General features: G+C 45.0%; 1 protein-coding gene across 1 annotated transcript in view; it reads right to left on the reverse strand.

The window, feature by feature from the left end:
* The window catches only part of DIAPH3 (diaphanous related formin 3), a 141,857-nt gene that overhangs the window by 116,759 nt on the left and 13,984 nt on the right, over positions 1-11,114 (reverse strand). Inside the window, exons 7-13 of the mRNA XM_015425654.1 lie at positions 8,853-8,917; positions 7,989-8,093; positions 6,930-7,253; positions 4,686-4,800; positions 2,768-2,775; positions 1,946-2,033; positions 650-744 (exon numbers count right to left, since the gene is read on the reverse strand). Of these exons, the coding sequence (XP_015281140.1) occupies positions 650-744; positions 1,946-2,033; positions 2,768-2,775; positions 4,686-4,800; positions 6,930-7,253; positions 7,989-8,093; positions 8,853-8,917 (800 nt within the window). The remainder of the gene's footprint in view (positions 1-649; positions 745-1,945; positions 2,034-2,767; positions 2,776-4,685; positions 4,801-6,929; positions 7,254-7,988; positions 8,094-8,852; positions 8,918-11,114) is intronic.

Genomic DNA, 11,114 nt, shown 5'->3' on the forward strand with positions numbered 1-11,114 from the left:
CGCTTTGCCGCCTGATCCAAGATGGCGCCCACGGCGTGCTCTGCGGGCGGAGAATGGGGCCGCTTTTTGGTGCGCTCTCCTTGTGTTGCGGTGAGATCCGCAGTGCCAGCAGAGGTAGAGGCCGCAGCTTTAAGTTTGCCCATTTGAGTTGTGCTGGCGGCAGAGCGTTTTCCCTCTCTTTTTCTGAGAGGAATCAGTTCAAGTCTCCCTGGTCTGACATGCTTCAGGCCGGAGGTTCAGGGGGAGTTCAGTCAAGGAAAGAAAAAAGGTAGAACAGAACAAGTGGGGGAGGAGGCGCAGAGAAGGAGTAACATCTACAGAGTTAAGGCCAAAAGCAGAAAGCCAGTAGAAACAGAAAGTAGTCAAAAAGGCACGAGTGCCAACTTCGTGCTGCTCTCCCTACTGAGGCAGGAACAAAAACTGAATTGAGGGCGTGTCCCACCAAGAGGACAGGAAGTGAAGTTTTGGTTCCTGCCTCCCTAAGGATAGGGTGGGAAACACCCATCAAGATGTCCTCCTCTCAGAGGGAGAAGATCCAGATCACAGATTTACTGCAAATACAATCAACAGTTATGAGGCCTGCTAGGGAATCTACGGGATCAACAGCAGATTTCTTTGTCATAAAACCTTGCCTGGCAATTCACTGTACCTGAAGCATGGACTCTGAGAGCTGGGTTTCATCTACCTCCAGTATCATTGTTCTGATGTCTTCGTAAGGCACCCGGAAAGAACCTAGGAAAATAGCTAAAGAAAAAAGAAATCGGCACATGAAACTGGAGAAGGGTTATGACTGTGCTTTTGCTGCACTAGAAAAAGCAAAACAGCCCGGCAACCGTCTTTGCCTGAGTCCGCAAAATGTTTTACACAGCCCGACCTGCATATGTGCTTATGCCAAGTGGGCTGAGGCACATCCCCAGCCTCAGTGGGGTGGCGAAAACAAGTTGGGCTGGAGGAGGAGAAAAAGAGGTGGAGAAGACAGAGAACAGGAGGTGACAGGAACATTCATGCCAAATCCTGCCCATTTGATATTTGGATTGGGCACAGTGAAAGAGTCAATTCACAATTCTTCCTCTCTGTGGCCTTCTCCTTTAGTACTATATGCTTACCCACACAAGAACAGAAGCCGCATGTTATGGAAGTCTAAAAGTACTTGATGTCTGAAGATGGAACTGACTACTGTCAAAGGACAAACGAGTGAATGACACATTCAGTCAGGAGAGCTTAGAGAAGGGAGCAAACTGAGGAAGAAGAGGAGAAACAGAAGGATGGCTCACGAAATCCTAATTCAGGATGGCAGGTCCTGAAGAGAGCCGTGAAGGAAAGGGAAACACACACACATGTATGGAAGGATCTGCTGATGTGTAGTTGTATTTTTGTTTAGGTGCGTGCATTTTTAAGCTGTATTTTTACTTTACAAGCTTTGTGGCAATTCTGAACGTCTGAAGTGTAGTTCCAAAGCTCCTCTCAGTCCTTTAGTGTTCACAGAAATGTATTACTCGTGCAGTATTATATAGCTGATTATTGTTGAGGGAGGATGACAATCTGTTAGAAGTCCAACACAAACTGAGAAACACTGACCAATATTTAACTGCAAAAGTTGTGCTCTAATGATAAGGAACAAAAGTATAATAAAGATGTGTGGGGAAGGGTGGTCTATAAATCAGAAGTAGTAGTAGTAGTAGTAGTAGTAGTAGTAGTAGTAGTAGTAGTAGTAGTAGTAGTAGTAGTAGTAGTAGTAGTAGTAGTAGTAGTAGTAGTAGTAGTAGTAGTAGTAGTAGTAGTAGTAGTAGTAGTAGTAGTAGTAGTAGTAGTAGTAGTAGTAGTAGTAGTAGTAGTAGTAGTAGTAGTAGTAGTAGTAGTAGTAGTAGTAGTAGTAGTAGTAGTAGTAGTAGTAGTAGTAGTAGTAAACTGTAAAATACTTCCATACGTGGAACTATTTACTTACCAAGGTTTTGAGCAGTTTTTGGATCCAGAATTTTGAGTTCTTTGATTTGCTTTTTAATACATTTCTTCTCTTCAAGGTCGTCATCTTTCTTTACTGTCAAGGAAAAAGTGTTGTTCTAAATCAATGTATGAATATTGACCACGTGTAATCTTTCACTAAAATGTGAAAGGGAGAGGGGCTGTTGAGCATTTGCTTGGCATGCAGAAGGTCCCAGGTTCAATCCCCGGCGTCTCCAGCTAAAAGGACCCAGCAGTAGCTGATGTGAAAGATCTCCGCCTGAGACCCTGGAGAGCTGCTACTAGTCTGCACAGACAACAACGGTGGCCTTGATGGGCCAACAGTCTGATTCAGTACAAGGCAGCTTCATGAGTTCAGAGCCCTTTACTGCGGCTTGGAAATGACATTTGTACATGCTAATGAAGCTCACTGTTATACAAAAGTTCTCTATATCTGATAAGCACTTCAGGATCGTTTATTATTCTATTCCAAGTTTAAACTACTAGAAAACTCTAATATCTCATTACCCACACATAAGCCCTGATCCAGACTACCCTATCGTACTGGTTTCAACACCACCAGACATATATATGGGGAAGAAAGCAGACTGTTTACAGATCCACCAAACAAAGACTGGCTGTGGTATTAGCTTTGACAGCATTAATATGCTCACTGCTACAGCATCAGAATTACATACAGTCCCAATTCAACAGCTACCACAGCACACACAGACAAAATTGCCTGCAGAGGATGACTCAACAACAGGTCATCCATAGGTCCAACATACAGCCCCACTTACTGGGGCCGGCACCTGTTGCTGCACACAGTCCTCTCTTGTTTCAGCCAACGGTTATCACATACGGAACATTTGACCAAATAGAATTTCATGCTGAATTTTCAAGTTCTGCTAAGCTTTGTCTAGGCTTCCAGATAGCACAAAATGTTGTTAGTGGTATGTGGCAGGAGGAATGCTTAATGTCTGAAATACAATTCAGCTGCATTAGGGATTCACTTAGTAAACCTGAAGAAAACTCACATGACTTTTCTTTAGAAGACTTCAGCTCACATCCTTTTGTTAGCAAAATTGAAGAATGCATGTTACTTATACATTAGGGAAAGGCCACATACATCTTCTCCAAAGATGATGATATGTCTCCAAATGCTACTTTAACTATTAAGACCTGCACACCTCCCCCCCCATTATGAGGGCATAGCAGGATACAAATAGCATCTGCTCTCTACCGACTCCAGACTCATAAGTAAACTGAGGCGCCTACTTATAGAGGAAATAAACAAACCACCCAGAGTTTCAATCCATTAGCAAGTAAGCTAAGTGGCATCTTTGTCATGCTCACACTCAGGTAACAGCTACAAATACCAGGTCTAGTTCAGTAACTAATGAATGGTTGTGTGAACATTCAAAATGCTAAAGCAACATTTCGCAACGCAATACTGCTCCCTCCACCAACTGAAAACACACTATGTCAGCATATTTATAATCGGTCCTCAAAGGCAATATTTCTCACATTTCGGTGCAAGCCATGCTGTGAAGTTAATACATCACATGATTGGCTTTAGTCCTAGTTTGTTCACCTGTAATGTCAACAGTTAGTTAATATGGATACGTCAGAGGGTTTTTTTTAAAGTTTGAAAACCATTTAAGAACATAAGAACATAAGAGATGCCAATGTTGGATCAGGCCAAAGGCCCATCCAGTCCAACGCTCTGTATCACACAGTGGCCAGAAATACCAGTGCCATCAGGAGATCCACCAGTGGGGCCAGGACATTAGAAGCCATCCCACTGTTGACCCCCCCCAAGCACCAAGATGACAGAGCATCACTTGCCCCAGAGTCCCTATCTATACCTTGTGGCTAATAGCCACTGATGGACCTCTGCTCCATATGCTTATCTAATTCCCTTTTGAAGCCGTCCATGCTTGTAGCCACCACCACCTCCTGTGGCAGTGAATTCCATGTGTTAATCACTCTTTGGGTGAAGAAGTACTTCCTTTTATCCGTTCTAACCCGACCGCTCAGCAATTTCATGGAGTGCCCACGAATTCTTGTATTGTGAGAAAGGGAGAAAAGTGCCTCTTTCTCTACCTGCTCTTTCCCATGCATAATCTTATAAACCTCAATCATGTCACCCCTCAGTCGTCGTTTCTCCAAGCTAAGTTTCTCCAACCTAAGCGCCTTAACCTTTCCTCATAGGGAAAGTGTTCCAACCCTTTTATCATTCGAGTTGCCCTTTTCTGCACTTTTTCCAAAGCTATAATATCCTTTTTAAGGTGTGGTGACCAGAATTGCACACAGTATTCCAAATCAGTTCTCAGAGTAAGTGACTGAGACTACAATTTCATTTAGCAACCCCCCACCACCACCCATGAATCTTCAACATTATTAAGGGCCCAGACTCATTTTTCATCCGCCACTATCATCTCAGCCCTGCGTTTCAAATATCATGGGTCACGGCTGAAGAAATTTTGAATCCTTACATACTGTCATGAGCTACGCACGCCTTCCAATTCCATTCATGGTGTAGTTTCATTTTTTCCAAGTGAAGCGAGTTGCACTTTCCACACACTTATAAAACAACTTTAAGTGAGGCCAGTCTGACCCAAGTCATTTTTCAAAACAGCACACTGCAGGTATCGATTCATAAGAATTACCAATGTTTCAGTGAAATATAAGCACCTCATTTTCAAATGGAGCGACAGCTTTCATTTAGAAAAATTACTCACCTCTCCTTTGACAACAAAACGTGAGCTCCAGTTTGCCCAGCAGATCAGCAGATTCGTATCTGCCATCATTTGCTGTTAACCAGAAGCAGTTCTCACACATGTCGTGTGGTCTAATCTGCAAACAACAATAGTAATGAGTTATAAAGATATTTATTAAAAAACCTTGCATATAAAGATGGAATTAATTATTATCTTATTAATGAGCTTCCTGTTACAAAAAAGATATATTTGCCAATGGCTCGGACCTCATTAACATACGAACACATGAAGCTGCCTTACACTGAATCAGGCCCTTGGTCTATCAAAGTCTAGGCACCCTTCCAAGCAATGTGGTTCCCAGTTGTTGAATATCTCACTGTAGGAGGGGTTCTTCCAAAAAATAAGCACTATCAAAGTTTGTTGTACTTTTAGAAGAAGAAGAGGAGATTGGATTTATACCCCGCCCTTCACTCCCCAAAGGTGTCTCAGAGCGGCTTACAAACTCCTTTCCCTTCCCCTCCCCACAACAGACACCCTGGGAGGTAGGTGGGGCTGAGAGAGCTCTTGACAGAAACTGCTCTTTTTCAAGGACAGCTCTTGTCAGAACTATGGCTTCCCCAAGGTCATCCAGCCAGGTGCAAGTGGAGGAGAAGGGAATCAAACCCGGTTCTCCCAGATTAGAGTCCGTGCACTTAACCACTACACCAAACTGGTGTAATATGTGCAGTTTAACTGTTTTAATCCTGCACCTTGCTTAGAGAGAAATATTTTTGTTGCTTTGACACCTTGTTGAAACCTTCTCAACTACTGTATAATATTTCAGTTGTTGTTTTTTCAAAATAAAAAATTATAAATTGGGGGGGGGGGAGTCTAGGCACCCTCTAGTTTGACTTGACCCAGCGCCGGCAGAGAACTCCTCTCTCCAGCCTCTAATCCCCGGGGGGTGAAGCAAGTCAGGAGGCGGTGACGAAGCTGTCAGCATCTCTAGTAGGCCAGCACAGAAGTCAAAATCCCCCCCTCCCACACACGCCAGCATCTGACTACTGAATATAATCTTGAAAAACTGTTTCTAAGTATTTTTGTTCATGGTCAGAAAATGCTGAAGGGGGGGGGGGGCAGCAGCCAGAGCAACAGTGCCAGAAAATCCTGAAGCCTGGAGAAAGGACACGGAAGCACCATCCCCCCACTAGGGAGGTGGGGTGGGGTGCACTCTCTCTCTCTCTCACACACACACACACACACACTGCTTGTCTGTCATCTTTGCGAGGAATTGCTTATGGTACCCTGACATGACGGAAAGCCAGGGGAAAATCTTTAAATAAATCATTCGGCAGCCGTTGCAATGGGTGTGGGTGGGCACACAAGCCACCTACACATTAGGAGCAGAACACAGCAGGGCTACATCCTTCGGCTTCGAGCTAGGTGCCTTCACCGTCACTCCGTTTCCCACTCCTCTCTGTGAGCACTGTGGTGCTGAGACTGCTCTTCCTAAACATCCTGCTTCAATACCTCCTCTACGCTGACATCCCCCACACTGAAGATTCTGATGGAACATCACCAGCGGAGCAATGCCCCATGAGAAGCAGCTCTCACCCGAACTTTTTAGCATTTTTCTCATTAGGAACAAAACTAACCACTCAGAATGGGAGCCTTGTGGACAAACAAGGCTATCAGCCCTCAAAGGCCGAGGCCCTTTTGCACAGCAACAGGTGTTTGTTTGTTTGTTTTAAATGGGCTTAATTTTGGCAATACCAAAAGGAACCAAGGAACATTCTGAGCCAATGACCAACCATATTCTTAATGAACAGCTCTTAAAAAAATTGAATCAGTTAAATTTTGGAACACCCAACTGTTGGTTAACTTGCATGGGACAAGAGGAGGCGTTTAGTGCTACGAAGGAGATCGTGACCGGAAGCAAGCTTAGTCGACTTGATGGGAATGGGGCAACCTGACTGTGAGGGGACAGGTCCGACGACTAGCCAAAAGCACCCAGCAGGGACTCCACTGACAGCCCCCCCCCCAATAGCTTGGCAGCAGTTGTGCTTCTGCGTAGCGTTAACCTAGCAATTGCCATGCATCTGCGGCCTCACAACATCCTCCGGGAAGGACACCAGGATTCCCCCTCACTTGCCACTGTTGCGGTGCATGAGCATTTACTTTACTTTCCTTGCTGCCTACAGTTTTGTCAACGCCAAGGCCTCAGAATTATTTCAGTTGTATTTATGCAGAGAGTTTTACGTAAGGTGATTTCCACTCTTGATTTACCTTTGACCAATTGAGTCTTTTCATAGTGATCTCGGGTTTAAACTGTTTTTTGGGTTTCAGTCCAAATGGCAGCACGTGAGGAGAACACTGTCCCCCAGGGGGTGGGGGCGGGGGAGGAGGAACAGCACCACCCAAAGGAGGTAGCTTTCCTGCGCCTGGAGTAAATGAGGGGGGCAATGGGGGAGGTGGCGGGGGTGGGGGTGGCACAGCTCCAGGAAGAGGTGTTGAAGGCTGCACTAAGTGACCCACGGCATCAGTTGAACCTTCTTGTCCCTCCAGGGTTGGCAAGGAACAAGCATCTACACCTCCAGGTGTAGAGCCATTCTGGAAAGAAACAGAACGTTCAGATTTTATTAATGCAACCATCTCAAAAACAGAGCAAACCTTAAATCTGCATTAATAAAACAAAGTTTGAGTCCAGTGGGACCTTTAAGACCAACAAAGTTTAACTCTGGGTAGAAGCTTTCATGTGCACGCACCCTTCTTAAAGGTCCCACTGGACTCAAACTTTGCTCTATTACTTCAGACCAACATGGCTACCCACCTGAATCTATCTGCATGAATAAATGAAGTTAACAAGCCTACATAACTGCTTTGACAAATTCTTCAACCCCGTATAGATGTACCGGCAAAAAATTGCATTATGTTGATAGACCGGTTTAGGACCTCACAAACAGCTGTGAGGTCCTAAACCAGTTGACATGTCATCAATGGAGATAATAGCTGTTTATAGGGGAATTTATTGGCTTCCCAACAGCACTTTAAACTTTGAAATTGGTCACTCTGTTCACAAGGTACAACTCAAATTTTTAAAAGTAGGGAAAAATGGCTTTGGCCATCTTGATGACATCTTAAAAACCTAAGCTACCAATCAGAAAGGGTTATTGCATCAAAACATGATGCATAGACATATACCTTTCAGAAAAACATAAAGAAGTTCTCCCACTTTACCTGATACCTGGTAAGCATATCTAAAGCCAACCCAAAGGCCAGCATTCTCTCCAGCTGGCACGTGTGGGCTTTAGCATAGTACTGTTTACCAAAAATTGATTCCTTTACCTGGCATTTGTAAGCTCCTAGCTCAGCCTCAAGCCGATGCATTTTTTCTTCAGCTTTCTGAAGCTGTGCCTTTGTCTCCTGATGAGCTACAAATTCATTTTCAAACTAGAACAAAAGCAGGCATACAAACATCAAACAGTGCTATGTATCCCTGTATTATTTTTTTCCAGAGGCGCCAGCATAAATCCTAATTGCTTGTTTCATCGCCCAAACAGTATTGTACAATCAAGAATTACTACTACAACCCAAAATACAAGGGAAAAAGAATGACCAAGAGGGAATTAAAGTTGCAACAACAGATGATGATACTGAGTTATTATATATTTACACCTGGCAGATGATCACTCAGGTTCAGCCATGGCACCACAACTGCAATTAGTGCTGCCATTTTGGCATGAAAATGAGAAGTCATGGGCAGTGTTCCCTCTAAGCTGAGTTAGTGTGAGTTAGCTCACAGTTTTCTAGCCTCCGGCTCACACTTTTTTGTCTTAGCTCAGGAAGGATGGCTCCAGAGCAAGATGATTTATGCAGCAGTCAAACTGCTCGCTCACAACTTTAATGCCAGTAGCTCACCAAGTAGAATTTTTGCTCACAAGACTCCACAGCTTAGAGGGAGCATTGGTGTTCACACAAAGGGGGAAAAAATCAAAGCAGATTCTCTGTCTGGCTGTGTCTGACGAAGGCAGCTTTGACTCTCAAAAGTTCACACCTCGGAAATCTTATTGGTCTCTAAGGTGCTGCAGGACTCCAACCCAGCTGTCCTACTGCAAACCAACAGGGCTACGGTCTGAAACTGACAGCATCTATTACTGAAAGCTACACATACTTTCAAAGTTACACAAATAAACTACTCCAATTACCAACCTTTTTTGAGAAGTCTAAAGCCCTTTCTTCAAGTTCTTCAATTTTATGTTGATCAATACAAACATCTAAAAGAAACAGGATTAAAAAAAAAAAAAAAGCACAGCGGGGTTAACATGCAATTCATATTTTTTTAAAAAAGAACCGAAGCTGACAGCTCTCCAGTCGTATCACGGAGTTGCAACTGCTTCAATGGATTCAACAGAAGATGCTCAGGAGGCCTAACAGTGACTCCTTTCCCACTTCTCCTTCTCTCCTTATGCTAGGAGGCCGCAACAGAGAACCAGGGGGAGCAGTGGCACCCACTGACACCTCTCCTGGCAGGTGGGGGGACCAGGTGGAGCATTAACCCAGGAGGGCTTCTAACTGGTCACTGGAGATCAGACGGTCTGTGCAACTGCTGCCACAGCACAAGGATCCACGCGGCATTGCAAGGTGAGCCACTGCACTGGCCTTGGCCATCACCTCCTTTCCTACCCATTCGGCCACTGTGGACCAGGACAGTGGGAGCCCACTCGGCTTGTACCGGGCGGAGGGTGCCTCCCCACCGAGTGGGACCAATGAGCCTGTGGGTTTTGTCTCACACCAAGGGTTGCCAGGAGCCCAGAATGAGAACCAGCTGGCTGGCACTCAAGGGGAATGGAAATCTTTTCCCTTCCCATCCCAGCCCGCCTTCCTCTCATCCTGAGCACTGCTGCTGGCTTTGGATGGCCCGAAGGGGGATGGGGTGAGAAGGGAAAAGGAAAGGGGAGGGGAGCGTGGAGCCGGCCTGGGGCTGAACTCCCTTACTCTTTTCTTCGTCTCTCCCCCACCCCACACTGGGCAACCTGTGTGGTTTAGCTTGGTGTCTTCTTATCACCCACCTCAGTGTTTTTTAGAATTTTCCCTTCTGCCCATCCTTGGGCTTTCTGGGTGTCCCTGGGCACCACAGTTTCCTCCCCCCACACACACACACCCCTTGAGCTCTTTCTGTTGTGTTGCTTTCGCTTCCTCTCATCCCGCTTTTCCGGTGTATTTTTTAACACTCTCCTTCTTCTCCCCTGCACTCATGGTGTTTGTGTGTGTCCCACCTTGATCTCTCTCCCCACCCCCATTTTTTGTCCTCTTCTCTGCCTACCACTTGGACATCCTCTGTACATAAATGTGTTCTGTTCTCCTCCCTCCTGAGTTTCTTTTCTCACTTAAAAAAAAAATCCTTCCTGTCGTCCCCGCCTATTATATGCCACTTTCAAATACTTTTTTGTGAGGATTAATTGTACCCTGTCATAACATGGCACAGATTTGGTTTGAGTGCAGTGTCAGTGGCTTTATGCAAAGCACTTGACTTGTGCAAACAGAGTGGTGTATTAAGAACACAGTGGGACTTTTAAATGTGCTTTTATAATTCAGATGGATGTGCATTCAGATACATCCAGTCCAAATATATATCCAGACATTATTTTCTGGATATAGCTGGGTGTCCAGATCGTATCCTGGACTTTCCAGGTTACCAGGAAACGGGTCCTGAAAAACCCTAGAAATTTTCAGGATTAACTGGGACTATCCGAAGCCAGCATGTTAAGGCTCCCAGGACCATTTTTCGTTAGTTTTATTGTGTTTCCGTGTCAGTGTCTTCTTGCCAGGGCTTGGTGGGTTTGGCATGGATTCTGTTCTTTAAAATTGGTTTCATTGGTCTTGTAACACTGTGTTCTTTGCTCAGATTGGTTGGTGCCGGGTTTGTTGTTTGCATTAAATTCTCAGGTTTGACATTGGCTTGCATACTTTGGTTTGCGATTGGATTGGAGTCTCTGATTTGACATTTGTTGGGCTTACGATAGCATTCCTTGTTAAATACATTTGGCTGGGAGGATTTTCTGGTTATGTTTGCTGTGCTAGGCTTGCCACGTTTTCCCATGCTTCTGCCGGGATTCCCTGATTCTGAACTGGTTCTTTGGGCTTGCTGGTTCTGTTTGCATTGGGAGGCTTTTAGCCAGTGATTGCTTTGTTTGCGTTTGAACGTACTGTTTCCCCTGGAGAAAGCTAGAACCCCTCCCACAGGAAACAATGGAGAATAACTGGAGGGGGCACCTTGTTCAGGGCTCCAAAGAATCGGACACCTTCATCCAAGTCACTTGGGGTTATTTAGTGGAGACACACCAGCACCTCTGCTGCAATTTTGGTACCATTAGCTTAAAAAACAGCACCTCCAGCCCCCCCCCCCCGAAAAATTCCTGTATGGAATAATGGAGCTGAATAATATTGGAATCCTGGGGGGGGGGGGGGCCC

Source organism: Gekko japonicus, unplaced genomic scaffold (assembly GCF_001447785.1).
Source record: "Gekko japonicus isolate JY-2015 unplaced genomic scaffold, Gekko_japonicus_V1.1 scaffold1107, whole genome shotgun sequence".
NCBI lineage: Eukaryota > Metazoa > Chordata > Lepidosauria > Squamata > Gekkonidae > Gekko > Gekko japonicus.